This window comes from Meleagris gallopavo, chromosome 7 (genome assembly GCF_905368555.1).
Source record: "Meleagris gallopavo chromosome 7, MGAL_WU_HG_1.1, whole genome shotgun sequence".
NCBI classification, from domain to species: domain Eukaryota; kingdom Metazoa; phylum Chordata; class Aves; order Galliformes; family Phasianidae; genus Meleagris; species Meleagris gallopavo.
The window spans coordinates 35,687,019-35,701,976 of NC_139410.1; the positions used below are offsets into that span (position 1 = coordinate 35,687,019).

The 14,958-nt window shown below is 57.4% G+C and overlaps 1 protein-coding gene across 9 annotated transcripts in view; it reads right to left on the reverse strand.

The window, feature by feature from the left end:
* NR4A2 (nuclear receptor subfamily 4 group A member 2) overlaps window positions 1-14,750 on the reverse strand; it is a 169,642-nt gene extending 154,892 nt beyond the window's left edge. For 4 of the 9 annotated variants that reach the window (XM_085228042.1, XM_085228041.1, XM_085228039.1 and 1 more), the window contains exons 1-8: window positions 14,354-14,743; window positions 13,668-13,790; window positions 12,600-13,465; window positions 11,925-12,054; window positions 11,682-11,845; window positions 11,039-11,241; window positions 10,519-10,697; window positions 7,470-10,430 (exon numbers count right to left, since the gene is read on the reverse strand). In XM_085228042.1, coding sequence (XP_085084168.1) covers window positions 10,174-10,430; window positions 10,519-10,697; window positions 11,039-11,241; window positions 11,682-11,845; window positions 11,925-12,054; window positions 12,600-13,463 — 1,797 coding nt within the window. In that variant the 5' untranslated portion in view covers window positions 13,464-13,465; window positions 13,668-13,790; window positions 14,354-14,743 and the 3' untranslated portion in view covers window positions 7,470-10,173. The other 5 variants (XM_085228045.1, XM_085228044.1, XM_085228043.1 and 2 more) reach the window with 5 other exon arrangements.
* Between the last annotated feature and the right edge of the window lie 208 nt (window positions 14,751-14,958).

Below are 14,958 nucleotides of genomic sequence, written 5' to 3' on the forward strand. Positions count from 1 at the left end.
GCTTCCAATGTTTTGGGGTCCTGGGGGCACACTTCATATATTGTTTTTAAAGCTTATTATAGACCCTGGGGAGGGAAACTTAGATCCAATACAGTTTGACAGGTAAAGGGCATGCTGAAGTCTCCATAAGCATACCTGCTACAGGGGGAATGTGCTCACAGTGCAGAAAACCCTTTCCATGCCATGCAGAAGGACGCCTCGCTTGCAAGTTTTTTTTCCAAGCATTTCTTCCCACCGATGAGGAAAATGATACATAAGATGAGCGAGGTGATGAGCACTACTTCGCTCCTTCTGTTCCTCGCCGTCACCTTGGTGCCACGCAGGCCAGCTGCAGAAACCACAAACCACAAAGCAACACTGCAATATCGCCTTCATATTTGAAATAAATTCTTTTGGACACAAAAAATATACATAATCAACGCACCTCACAGCAGCCCCAGGAAAGCCTAGGATGCACCAGCATTTCTAAGAGCCCTCCTGCAGCCAAAATGAAAGCTCACATCCCCACATGCAAAATTAACAATTCTCAACAAAATTCATTGCTGCTCTCTCCAGGGCTGTCAGGCCAGCAGGCTGCAGCAGCTGCCGCAGGAATGAAAACGTGCTACAAAGCGGTGCATCTCTTTTAGCCAAGTGAGATACTTACAGCTATGGCCTTGAGTACTTTGTAATTTCTTCTTCTGCAATGCTGCCTGACAGTCCCACAGCCTTCTGCTCGCTCTCTGCAGTGCCCAAGCATACCCAATTTTTTTCCCCATGTATTCAACAGCAAGCATTCTTTAACAGCAAAAGGCAGGATTTACCAAAAAGGGGAAATTCGCTATAGGAGAAGCTGATGGAAATAATTCAGAGGTGTGATCTATGCTCTATACTAAGGCAGCAGGTGAGCCCACGACCCTTCCAGCCCTCCTCTCCCAGCCCAGCACTGCAGGAAGAGCTGAGAAAAATCCCCTTCACTTCTGCTGCCAGCCCAACAGGTCACATCAGTGCTGAGCAAAACCAGCTGGGCTTCCTAAGGACCCACAGCCGGTGCTGAGGAGCACGGTGTGCTGCTCTGGGTTACTTGTCTGTGCAGAAGTGATGTTTTGCACAGCTTTAACCCAGGAATAAAAAGGCTTTGGGGATGTCTGATGGATTATTCCCACCCTGCCGTCTGGTAGGAATCTATCTCCTTTCCTTCAGAGCGTGCACATCTTCAGGCAACATGGGGAAATGCCAAATGGTAAACATCAGTGCAGACACTCCCCCAGAATCCAAAATTAAGCTATTGATGTTGTACCGTTCAAGGAACTGGATGGCTACTAACCACAATTTAACTAAGATCAAGTGTAAAATCTGTTTAATAATACCTGATACCTCCTCTATCTGGGAGATGATATCCTGCATTTGCAGGGCATTGACTCAATAATCTAATAGGTCTTTTCCAGCTCTGACTTCTATTAGCCTATGAGTTATAACAAAAGGACCATTAGGCAAACCATAATTGTGGAAACAGCCTTTGACACACGAGACTAACTGCTGCTATGGCACGGGAGAAAAAAACGAAATTAAAACATGGACCGACAATTGAAAGTAAAGCTCTCCCTTTATCCAAGTGTTACCTTCCTTGATTAAAATCAGGAAAAACCTCCAGTAAAGCAGAGAGAAGGCACTCTCCCTCCTTGCTCCGCTTGGTAAAGAGCCCTGTTTGCACAGCACAGCCAATGCTGGTTTGTCACCAAAGGAGGACAGGGCACGGGGTTACTCCTCCTGCACAGGGAGAGCTCTGGTTCACACCTCATCTTCGTGGATCAGCGCTCACAGATCAGAAACCCTCAGTGCAGGAGCTGCAGGCTGGAGCTGCCCCGTGCCCGGGTTATTGCACTCCCTTTGCAAGGCTGTGCAATGCACCACGAGGCCAACATGCAGCATGTCTGCTCACCCAGCCCAGCCCTCTGCTGCAGGGCCTCGCAGTGCCAGGCTGCACGGCACAGCTTTGGTTGCCATTGCTGAGACACAGCCACTGAAATCACACAGTTGTACACCACCACAGCGAAATCACACAGCTGTGCACCACCACACTGTAGCTGTACGAACACTTGCGTTTAAAAACTCTGTTTCGCAAGGAGTTTGTGATTAGCAGTGTTTTCTGCAAGCTAGCAGCAGCCCTATCTGCATTAGTTCTCATTAAAATCAGATCCCAGGAAACACCCAAGCAAGGACTCTGATGGCTGAACAGAATCCATGGGGAAAAACACAACCCTAGAGGTAGAGCCCATTGGATTAAGGAGGAACGCACCTCCAGCACGCACTTATGGCAGCTTCCATCTCCCCTGCAGCCACTGGCTGCATGTGCAGCTGCAGGGCCAGCCCAGCCCCGAGCAGCAGCACTGACTGCAGCCCAAACACAACCACCGCGTGCCAGCAGGTTGCTCCACCTGCACAGAGCAGGACCTGACGCATACAGGAGGAGAAGCCCTGGCTGGGCTGTTCCATTCCTCTCCACTTTTAATCCCCTTTCCCATTTTCCTACGATCCCTGCAGTAGATGGCAGTAGAAGGAGGAGCTGCTGAAGCTCAGCGGTTCCCAGAGCCCAGCAGGATTCCCCATCCAAACACATCTCCTCCTGCATTCCCATGTGCTGCTTTAGTGATTCCACCTACAATGGCGATTGAATTTGACAACACTGTTGCTCCTGCAGCAAGAAGAACCAACAATTCCTACCCCAATTCCACGTTGGTCTGGAACGAGAACACCGCAGTGCTAAGCCTAACTAAATATTTGCTCACCTTCTATGGGGATCGTGGATGTGAGGATAAAAACACTGCGTGATTTCTTGCTGGAACTGCAGCACCACTGCACACGTTCTCAGGGAACGCACATCCTCTGTTGGCCACAGGAAACCAACCCAAAGTTCCCCCATTTGCAGAACAGCCCTGAGCCTACCAAACCTGCAACCTTCTCCTCTGCACTGCAGAAACACGTGGCAGATATCTGCAGTTAACTGCAGCCAGCGACCATCCCTCCCTATTGCCTCCAGTACCACAGAGCTGCATGCCACCGCCTCACATTTGTTTGCAGTTCTGCTACAACACAGCTTTGAAATAAAAGTACTGCAGAAAGTACGTATTTCTCATTCACAACCGCATTGCTCACTTAGAAACGATTATGGAAGTAATGTGAGCACATGAAATTGATTTGTTTTTGTTGGGAATGAAGTAAAAATTTTAGTTCCTGGAGTTCTATAAGCTCCATTTGAAATTACCACAGAAACTGAACGCGTAAAGGTTTTGCAGGAGCAGAGACATCAGTATACGACTCAAAATTAATTTGCAGTAGACATAACCGTGCTTTATTATCCCTGCTTGTGCCCTCAGTTGTGCAGTAGATTACCCTTGCCAAAAATCTCATAAATACATGGCTTGGGGTTCCTATTCCTCAGGAGCCTTTGCCACTGCCTATAGGGATGACGGTAGGATGCCATGCTCACCAGTACTGCTGTGTGCCTGGGTGCTGCAAAGCAAAGCACAGCACAGCACACAGGGCGGTGCTGGAGGGCGGTGAGCAGCAGGTGAGGATCGCACCCCCAGCACTGGGAGCACCGTGCAGGGGTTGTCCCATTTCACACTGACACACACACAGCTGTTAACGCAGTGCCTGGGCCTTTGCTTTCACAACACACCTAATTGTGGATGTAGGGAAATACTGCGATTTGAAAACGAAGGTCTCAAATCTGGTGTACTAACAACAGGTACAAAACCCCACCGAACACATTCAGAGGAGCACAGAGTCCTGCCCGGAGGGCTCGGCACACCCCCATCCTCACACGTGGATTTGTGCTATTACTTACAACGAGCAAAGGTGTCAAAACAACGGCTCCTAAACCGCTAGCAACGCTCTGAACCCAAATTCCCCAACAACTCAGTCGTCGCTCCGGCCGCTTGGAGAGGATTTTTAGAACCGGCTCAGCACAACACAGAGATTGCAGGCGGCCCTGCTGCTCCCTGCCCCGCAGAGCCAACCCCGACCGGCAGCGCTCAGCCCGGGGGGGGCGCGCAGCAGCCGGGCCGGGCCAAATGGCAGCGCCCTGCGGGCAGCGGCGCGGAGCAGAGCGCCGTGAAGCAGAGCGAAGTGACAGCGCTGCCCGCGGGGCCGCTCACCTGCCCTGCACCTGCGGGGCCGCGGCTGTCAGCCCCTGCCAGCACAGAGCAGAGACGGAGCGGGGAAATATCTGGGACAAAAAATGTCAGCCCTCGCAGACTCGGGAACGGGCTGCAGGAGAATAACATTTAGAAGGGATCCTAAGGAATTAACCACGGCGGCATTAAAGCGGAGCAATCGCTGCGCTGAAGGCACTGAGCTGCCGTGGAAGTTGGGCAGCCCTCCCTCGCATCTGCCCAGGAGATGCTGTACAGCAGAGGAATCGAGTTTGCACCTTCCCTTTACAAATGCTGCCAAAGGCACAGCGTTGCAGAGCCGTGCAGTGCCTGCTGCACGCACACAGCCCTGCTGCACGCACAGCACACGCGCACCGCAGCACCTGCTGCACAGCCCGCAGAGCGCCGCGGCTCAGCCGAGGGATGGATCCATCCACGTTTTGTTTGATAAATGTCACAGCTGCTCTCTGCCTCCCAGCTCCGCGCCGAGCACAGCCCAGCTGCAATTGGGATCCCAGCTTTGACCTGAGAAATGCGCTCAGACCTCCCCAGTGGTGCACCCACACAGCCCAAAGGCAGAACGTGCTGACACACCTCTCTCAGTGCTCGCGAAGGACAGGATGGTGCAGAGTGCACGGGATGCACCACAGCTACTTGATGCAGACAGGCGCCCGGTGCAGGCCTAACACTTCTCACTGCGCACACAGCACACCTCTGTGGGTCACACGCAGGAATGCTACCAACCCCCAGTGACAGAAAGGAACCCGGGCACACTCAGGATGAAGGCACAGTGAGAACTTTCTGCCATTCATTTTACAGCTTCATTTCACTGCTGGTAATTCTGACCGGTGAATAAAGTGTGCCAAGTAGGTCACGTGTGACATTAAAATGATGGAATAATTAAAATTGTAGATTGATATGTCTGTTAAAACAAAAACAAACAAAAAAAAAACAGAACCCCACACAACTAAGCTAAGAAAAATTAGCTAATATGATTTGGTGTTTCTCAACATGAGCAAATCCATATGTTGTCAGTGAGACACACAGCAAGCACACGGCAGCACTGCAAACAGAGCTGCTCTATGAAAGTCTTTCCCTCACCAGATGTGCAGTGCTGCAATTTGGGGCATTAGCACAGCATCCACCCATCAGCACTGTCTGCAGAGAAGGGCTGCAGTGCAGCCCCCACAGCACAGCTGCACCCAGAGGCGATGGGAGCGCTCCAGCATCGCCCCTGCCCTGTGCCAGCACACCGCCCGGCTGTTCTGAGAGCCACTCCATCCTCACAGAGGAGCAGAGGGACACAATGCTCAGTGCCCAAACCACCCGACTGGCTCTCTGCGTCCTTTCAGCACAGAGAAAGGCCCACGTTTACCAACAGGAGTGGCTTTCAGAGCCCTGCACGCATAGAGATGCTGACAAAACTCAGAAATAACCCAAGCACGAGGCCTACCCAACAACTGTGCTGTTTACATTTGTTTTAACGTCAGTCACTGCGGAGTTTGGCACATTTGCTGTCCTGCAGAAAACAGAGCCTTAAAGTCAGGCACCACCCTGCTGAAGTGAGCCCTGCTGCCTTGCTGCTGCTGTACCCAACCCAAGGCGTTTATAGCACATCCACACGAAGCCCCAGCTCTGCAGAAATCCCTGCCTTCCGATTTCACAGCTCCGTACGCCAGATGTGTCCCTTTGGAAGGGGAACACAAATCACCTGTTTCGTCAAAATGAGCTCTTCTGGTTAGAGTTGCATCCCATTAAAATGCAATAATCGCATTATTTGCCCTGGTGCCCACCTTGAAAGTGAAACCCAAAGCCATGCTGCCCAGCACACCCCCAGCCTGGGGGGGCATTTACTGCTGCAGCTGGGGAGAGGAGGCAGGAGGAGATCAGAAGAACAGAGAAAGAGCACACCGTATAGAAAATGTCAAACATGTCAAAACATTCATGAATACCAACATCTCCCTCCGCACCACAGCCAGCCACAAAGGTTACTTAGGGCTAACGTTTCAGCAAATGCAGATTATGCAGCAGTGGGTTCACTAATACAGCAGAAATCACCTCCAGGTGCATCCGAGGTGCGCTACGCACACGGCCAGCGCGGGGACTTCTGCTACCAAAGAGAAGTCAGGGGGCTAAAATCACACAGAGCAGCTCCCCGGCTCTGACTTCCCCAGACATAAATTCCTGCTGGCTGTTCCCTACGCCTGTGACATATGCGATGAGGATAATTAGGTAAAGGGCTAAGAAAGCAAGTGTTGCTGATTGCATTCCAAAACTAATAAAGCTCCTGCGAGGGTGTCACGCCTGCGGTAATTCATCTTTCCCATACGGCGCTCAGGAAAGGCAGCCCCAGAATATGTCGTGACACTGCCTCGGCCCTGAGCTGCACTCGTGGATTCCATCAGAACCACAGACATACAGTTCTATGGGACGCAGAGCCCCGCACACACAAGGCATGCATTGCACTGCCTGGGTCGCAGAGAAATGCAGCTTGCATTAAATGTCAGATGACTACAATGCACTGAACGAGCCAACATCTGACCTGAGCTCACCCCGGTTTGTTTGTCACATTGCAAACATGTTTCGGGGGATTACACACGAGCACCATCCCCTCACCTCTCCAAATCAGAGGGAAAAATGTGTCCAGCACTGGGATGGCCTACGATAGAACCGTGTGGAAAGAAGAAAGTGGCTTTAGATAACTGCAGCAAACAGGCTCTGTTCCAATGCATCACTGCACTGAAGGAGCGACTCCAGCAGTCAGTCCAACATACGAGCAAAGAAGTCGGGTAACAAACTGATAACAAACCAGAAAAAAAATGAAAGCCCGAGGGAACCAAGCAGAACGGCTTTGTCTGCCTTCTCACGCAGGCCGAGCACAAAAGGCAGCCCCAAATGTAACGATCGGTGTGCAGCTGAAACAATTAACACCGTTACTAATCGGGGATACCGTACATCTGAAAGTAACGCCCTCCGACCAGAGCGGGGCTCGGCCGAGCTCGGGCTGTGCCGCTCCGTGCCGCTCCCCCCGCAGCCCGGCAGGGAATGGCATCGTGCGGGGCTGCGGCCGAAGGACGGACGGCTGCTGCGCCCGGGGCGCTCCGCGAGGCAGAAAAGTTCTTTCAAATACTCGGCCAAAAGAAAGTATCGAGTGAAAGCAGCCCGTGGCCCAACAGGAAGCCGCACCGGGCGGCATCTCGGTGTAAGGGTTAAAGTCTCGACGGCGTCGGCAATACCGAGCAGCAGAGCCCGGCCGGCACGCAGCACCCGCACCCAGGCCGATACCGGCACGAGCGCCGGCCGGCAGCGGCACTCACTGCTTTGGGCGCTTACCGGGAATCCATTCCTCCTCGTCCATCCGCACCCGACGGCTCCGTTCCGGCCTCTGCGTCGGCGCCGAGCGGAGAGAAGGGGGCAACGCCAGCAGCACGCGGGACCCGGCCGCCAGAGGAGTGGACCCTGAGTCCCGCTCTGCCGGAGGAGCGGCCGCCGAGCGGATCGCCCTAAGCCCGGCCGGCCTCTGCCCCGCGGATCTGAGCCCCACCCGGCCCCGCACCTGGGGCCGCCCCGCACCTGTGCCCGCGCCTCCCGCCCGGCCCCGGCCCCTAACCCGGCCCCCGTGTGTTTCCCCGCTCCCAGAGGGGACCGCGGTCGATCCGACCTCCCCCTGCGCTTCCTGTCCGCTCTGCCCGCCGGCTCTTTCCCGAGTATCGGCGCCTCCGGGCTGTCCCGCTCCTCCGAAGAGGGGACAATCGGCCCGGAGCGCTCCAAAAAAATGCTTCGAAATAGCCCCGCCGGTGCTATCGGCCGCGGCCCCGCACACCCACGGCCCCGACGGAACAACGCTCCGGCTCGGGTCCGCGGACGGTCGTGGAGTTGCCGCCGAGCCGCCTCTCCCCGACGGCGCGGCCGCCCCCGATCCACCGCGCTGCGGCGCGGGCGGCGCCCGGGGGCTGCGGGAGCGGGGGGAACGGGGGCAGCTCCGCTCCGGGGAGCGTGCCGAGGGCACGCTAAGGGCTGCCTCTGCCCTCCGGCTGCCTCCTGGGGCTGCTGGGGGTCGAGCACGCGGCAGCCAGGAGCGTCGCAAAGAGTCCAAGAGAGCACATGGAGGAGCGGCGGCCGTTCCGTTTATCCCCGCCGCAGGAGGCGGAAGTTCCCCAAATTCCCCAGCTTCCCCCGCCAGTTCCGAGTCCGGAACGGACCGCCGCTCCCTGCCCGCGTCCCGCGGCTCCCGGCGCCGCTCCGGGCTGAAGCCGACGGAGGGCACGGCCGTATCGCCGCCTCCTTCTGCAGCCCCTGAACTGACCGGGAAGTTCCTTCCTAACGCGCCGCTGACCGCAATTGATTCCCACAAAGCCGCGTTGCGGTTCGCCTTCCCCGGAGCGGCGCTTCCCGGGACCCGCAGGCGTTGCGGTGCGGAACCGAACCGAACCTCCCCGGGGCCGCCCCGTCCTGCGCTGCGCACCCCAAACGGACCGCAAAGAGCGGTGCGGGAGCCCGGCGGTGCCGAAGCGGCCGAAGGACCCGAAGCTTTCCGAACGAGGACAGAAAGCGGCGCAAGGACCAACCTCTCGGTGCGGGCTTTTCCTCCTCCTCCTCCCGCAGAGCCGCTCTGCGTTCCGCCGCGCGTTACTGAAACGAAACCGCCCCATCCATTCTCCTGTGCGGTTTATTACTACATTGTCAGTCTATTGTCCTTTATTTGCAATGGGTGCTGGCGCTGCTGCTTCTCACTTGGACAGAAAGAAGACGAGATTCTGTTCGTTTACACGTTTTATTGTTGTAAACATTAAAATTGTCTTTCTCAAAGAAAGAGTTATAGGGGAAAAAAAAAAACAAATCCGCGTTTCTAACTGTTGTACACCATAGAAAAAAAGGCAGTGATCTGTATCGTGTGCCATACTGGAAATATACAAAGAAAAAATACTACAGTATATGGCAATATTAAAAATATTACTCCAACATAAAATAATATATTAACCGACAATTTTTAGACATTAAAAAAAGAAAATAACCAACAAAACAGAACAAAAATTCAAAGTGCTCAGTAATTTCCAGGGAGCGATGTATATTATAAGCACTCTGGAAACGGCCAGAAGCTGCTGCATGCAAAGTTCGTTTCGCTTTAGACAACAAAATAATCAAGATATAAACTTCTTTTCTTTTAATCAACATCAACAGTACATACAACACTTACAAACAAGGGGTGTGGACGGTGCTTACAAACACTATGAGTCCCTCTGCGAGGGTTTCGGGGTCGGTAATACTTTTGTGCCCACCTATTTTACAACTGAGAAAACGTTTGAAGCTCAGAGAACTACCAGTCCTTATAAAAGCTAACAGACTACATAGTGTCTGAAATACTATTTATAGAATATAGACATTACTGAATAGCAAGTGCCTATAACATTGCCACCTTAGGGTCGTCACGCTCCCCTCGCACGGAGCGATTCGCTTTTCCTTCTCCTTTTTAATGTGTTTTTTTTCCCCCCAAACACGCTTAGCTTTTATTTCTTAATTCTTTAGAATTGGTTCCCATATAGATTCATGACTAGGCACGGGTTCATTTGTAGAAAAGCCAAACGGCGTCTGATAACTGTACAAGCCTTTCCCTTCCTTCCTGGCATGCCACCCACGGAACATTTAGGATCTGTGTATATTACAGCTTTCTTTTACAGCAGAAAACTTTAAGTCTTTAGGAGGCGATGCCCGCGGGTCCCTCAGCGCGTGGGCTGCCCCTCTCGCTCTGAGCCGCGCGCCCGGCGTCGCCAGATTGCTTCGTCTGCTTAACCAGAAGTCCTCAATAATAAACTCATCTATAAGCCGAGAATAAAAAGTTTATACCATGGGATTCGGGAAGTCCAAGAGCCGCATCCATGGTGCCCCAGAGCCAAACGCCCCGTCGCGCTCCGCCCGCAGGAGGCTCACAGGTGGCTGGGGGGGCCGTGCCGCCCCGCGCGCTGCCCCGTGCCCAGCTGAAGTCCCCTTCCGACGGGCGAAGGTTCCTCGAGTTCAGCGTCAGTGCACGGGAAGAGTCTTAGAAAGGTAAAGTGTCCAGGAAGAGTTTGTCGATTATTGCTGGCGGTGGCACCAAATCCTCCAGTTTCAGGTAGAAAATGCGCTGCAGCCCCTGCGTGCAAAGCGTGCGGAGTTCGGGGAGCTTCCCCAAGAGTTTGGACAAATAGTTGGGGCGATTCAGGCCCCCGTTGTTGAAAGTCACGTGGTCCTTGAGACAATTCACTATCTTGTTCTGCAGCTCTTCCACCCGCTTGGGTTCTTTGAGCCCGTGCCTCTCTGCAAAACACACGGGAGGGCGCGGGACGTTACGGGGTGACACCGCGGGACGGCAGTGGGGGGCAGGAGATGGGTGGGGGGCACTGACCTGTCACCATGGCCAGGGCAGCGATGCAGGAGAACGCCGAGATGTCGATGTTCATGTTCTGCAAGTTGGAGGAAAACTCAACGATGGAATCGATCCATTCCCCGAAGCCGCGGACGCACTGCAGCCGGTGCAGGACAACCCCGTTGCAGAAGATGAGCTTCCCCTCCACCGGGTTCGACCTGCAGGGAGTGTGACATCAACAGCGTGAATGGGGGAGCAGGCGAGAAAGGAAAATTAGATGGGAAAAGAAAAATGATAGAGAGAGAAAAAGAGGACAGAAAAGGAGGAGAGAAAAAAAAATGAAAGGGAAAGGGAAAGGCAAAAAGGGAAAGGCAAAAAGGGAAAGGGAAAGAAAGAGAAGATGAGGGGAGAAAAGCTAAACAACTAATTAGTCGAGGAGCAATAAACGAAGGATTTAAGAGGCACCTAATTACCATGGAGTTAATAAAGCACGGCTTCATTAACCGGCCCCAAAAGGCTCTGCTTCCCACCGCCCCCATCCCGGCTGGCGGCAGCTCACCTGTATGCCAGGCGCAGCACGAAGAGCTCGAGGAAGGCGGACTCGAAGAGCAGATCCTGGTCGGTTTTGGGCAGGTCGGTGAAGCCGGGGATCTTCTCCGCCCAGCCGCGGATGATCTCCATGGAGCCGGTGAGCAGGTCGTAGAACTGCTGGATGTGCTGAGTGTCGTCCCCGCTCATCTGGTAGTCGGGGTTAGCCTGGAACTGGAAATTCATTTTAAAAAGCACTTAACGAGGTTCTCCGAAGTATATAACCCGTGAAATTGCTAACCCCGTTTCTAAGAGGGGAGCCGGGTTTTTCTAACAATTAAATCTCTCTCTGACCACTAAGGAAATTAGATGTTCCGGGGCAATTAATTCCATTAGGAACGGCGCGACGAGGTCGCCGCTCGCGATATGCAAATCGCCGTTTCCGCGCAGCTCAGCGCGGGGCCGCCCGGCGGGGCCGGCCGTACGGCGCAGCCCGCGAGGGGAGCGGCACAGCCGGCGCCGGGGACGCCCGGAGCGCGGCCGGGGAGCGTCTGTCCGTCCGCCCGCCGCAACGCGCTGTGCTGAGCCGCTCCGGGCTGCGGGCTGCGGGCGGCCGCTGCGTGCCGGGCGCGGAGGGCGCGGCAAGGTCCCAACGCGAGCTCGGTCCAGCTTACCCTGGAATAGTCCAGGCTGGTCATAGCCGGGTTGGAGTCGACATGGGCTCTCACCAGCGCACTGATCAGACTCACCGGGGGAGAGGGGGGAGAGGGCTCCTGGGGGCTCTTCGGTTTGGATGGCAAGCGACCCCTCCGGCCTTTGAGGCTGTCTGTGCGAACCACTGCAAGAGAAGCGCGGCTCAGCCGCCCCGACGGGGCTCGGCTCGTGCGGCCCGGCCCGGCGCAGAGCCCCGCACTCACCCTCCTTCACCATGCCGACGGCCAGGCACTTCTGGAAGCGGCAGTACTGGCAGCGGTTCCGGCGGCGTTTGTCCACCGGGCAGTTCTTGTTGGCCAGGCACACGTATTTGGCGTTCTTCTGCACCGTGCGCTGCGGGGCGGGACGGGGAGAGCGCGCTGTCAGCGGGGGGGTCCGCAGGAGCCGCCGGCCCCGCTCCCCGCCGCCGCATTTCTCCCCCATTCCTTTCTTTCTCCCATTTCCTTTCCTTTCTCTTTCTCCTCTTTTTTTTTTTTTTTCCTTTCTCCCCATTTTTTCCTTTTCCTCCCTTTTTTTATTTTTTTCCTTTTTTTTTTCCTCTTCTTTTTTTTTTTTCCCTTCCCCTTTTCTCTCTTCCCCTCCCCCCCCCTCCCCCCTTCTCCCTTTTTTTCCCAGGGCATTTAACAACAGAATATTGACAGCGTTAACATCTGAGCTAACCCCACAGCGCTTTATATGCCGAGAGAAGGGACGGAGGCGCTCGGCAAATACACATCCGTGGGCACTCATACTATTCACATCCCTTGGAGACCTTCTCCATTCCAAACGATCCGATTATTCAATCAGGACGCCGAAATAAAGAGATCCTTTCGCTCCGCCGCGGGGAATTCCGCTCCGCTCTGCCCCGACCCCTCCGCCCCCCCCCCGGCCCCGCTCACCTTGAAGAAGCCCTTGCAGCCCTCGCAGGTGCGCACGCCGTAGTGCTGGCAGGCAGCGTTGTCCCCGCAGACGGCGCAGAGCCCCTCGTTGGACGGGGACCCCCGCGAGGGCGGCGAGGGCACCTGGCTGTCCAGCAGCTGCGGCGCGTGGCCCAGCGGCAGCCCGGGGAAGGCCATGGGAGGCTGCTTGCGGATGGGGCTGGGCACGGCGAAGGGCTGCCCGTCCACGCCGTGGTGGGGGCCGGCCGGCTCCGCGTTCATGGGCACGTGGAGGGGTCCGTCGAAACGCATCTGGCAGCTGGAGACGGGAGTGCCGGGGGGCGACTGCTTGAAGGAAAAGAGCGAGAGGCGGGAGACGGGCGCTTTGCGCTGCTCGATCATGTGCGTGGTGGCCACGTAGTTGGGGTGGAAGTTGTGCAGGGAGCCGGCGTCGTCCCACACGGGGCCGTGCTGCACCTGAAAGCCGGGCGTGGAAGGGGTCGGGGGTGAGGAGGGCTTGTAGTAGACAGAGCCCGAATGGGCCATCACGTCGTCGGGCTGGGGGGGCAGGTGGCCGTGCTGCTGGTAGCCGTGCATCTGAATGTCTTCCACCTTAATGGAGGACTGCTGTCCGGACAGGGGCATTTGGTACAAGCAAGGAGGCTTCACGTCGTAGCTGCTGTTGTAGTTGTCCATAAAGGTACTGAAACTGGGGAGAGAAGTGGTGGCAGTGATTTCAGTGTTGGTGAGGTCCATGCTAAACTTGACAAACTCCGGAGTTAAGAAATCGGAGCTGTATTCTCCTGAAGAGTGGTAACTGTAGCTCTGGGAGGCCGGGCTGGCTCCTTGAGGCGAGGACCCATACTGAGCCTGAACACAGGGCATGGCTGGAAACGAAACGGGGACACACACTCAGCCCGGGCGGCTCCGCGCCCTCCGCCGGCCCCGCGCCGCTCTCCCCCCCCGCTCCCAGCGACGGCGACGCCCGGGACGGCGGGGGCTGAGGGACCCCCGCCCGGCTGCGGGATCCCGGCCCCGCGCCGCGACCCCCGCCCCGCACCGCCGCTCGGGCTCGCGGAGCTAACAAACCTTCAGGCGAGTTGGAGGCGTTTTCGAGGGAACTAAAGGCGGACAGCGTCGGGACGCGGCGGGGAGCGAAGTTTCGGCGGTGTCAGCGCTCGGAGGGGGACTCCAGCCTGCCCGGTGCGCCCGCTGCAACACACGCGCCCGTCAGCCGCTCGCGTGCGTTCGGATCGCGGGCACCGAAAGAGAGAAGCGCCGACCCCCCTCGCCGTTCCCCCCGCCCGGCCCCGGCTGCGGGAACGGCTCCGGCGGCTGCGGATGGCGCGCGTGGGCGCGGCGGGGACGGAGGTCGGGGGGAAACTCCGTGCCGCTCCGCGCACGCGGGCGGCTCTGCCCTCGCTTTTCTGGCAGAGGGAACCGCTTCGGTTTTTCCTCCCCGCCGTTCACGTCAGAGCCGCCCCGCCGGGAGAGGCGAGAAGCGGGGGCGGCCGCATCTCCCCGAGGTCCCGGCGCCGCGGTGACATTTGGAGCCCTGCCCGAGGGGGCACGGCCAACAGCGAGCCCGGATTCATTCGAAGCCGACGGAAAGCGCAGCCTCAAACCGGGCGAGCCCGGCCTCGCCCGAGCGGGACACGCGCCGAGAACGGCCCCGCCGCCGCCGCCCCGCGCATCCCCCGACGGCGGCCGCGCCCCACGCGCGGAACCCCGCGGGCAGCGCCCGGGCACGGAGTGCGCGGCGTCACGGGACTCACCGGAGAGCGGAGTGCGGAGCGGGCATCCAAGTGGCGGGCGGCGGTGGGCGCGGGGCCGGCACGGCTCGGCACGGCGGGACACGGCCGGGCACGGCGGGACTCCGCGCGGGAGCGGCGGCGGCGGCAGCGCAGCGCCGTGCGAGCGGAGCGCTCGGAGTGCCCTTCCCGCAATGTGCCTTTGTTTATGTGCGCTCCGCGTTCCCAGCCAACGTGCACCTAAAGGCTTCGAGCGTCACCGCGCGTCAGCGCCGCCCGCCCAATCAGCCCGCCGGGGCCGGCCGCCCCGCGCCGTTGGCCAGCGCTCGCTTTGGTAAATTTCCGACGTGACATCACCGCGAGTCACGGTTTAAGGTGGGCTCGGGCCGCCCCGCGTCGCCCCGCGGCCGCCCCCCGCTCCCCGCCCCTCTCCCCGCGGCCGCCGTCGGTGGTTCCGCGCGGGGCGCGCCGTGCCGCGCTCGAGGTGCGCGGCCGCCGCCGCCGTGCCCGGCGCTCCGCGTGCCCGCGGCGGAGCTCCCCCGCCAGGTTCTGGGCGGGGCGGACCGCGGGGGCGCGCCCGGGGATCCCCGCCCGCCCCGTCGGTACGGCACCTTAAGCGGGGCGGGGCG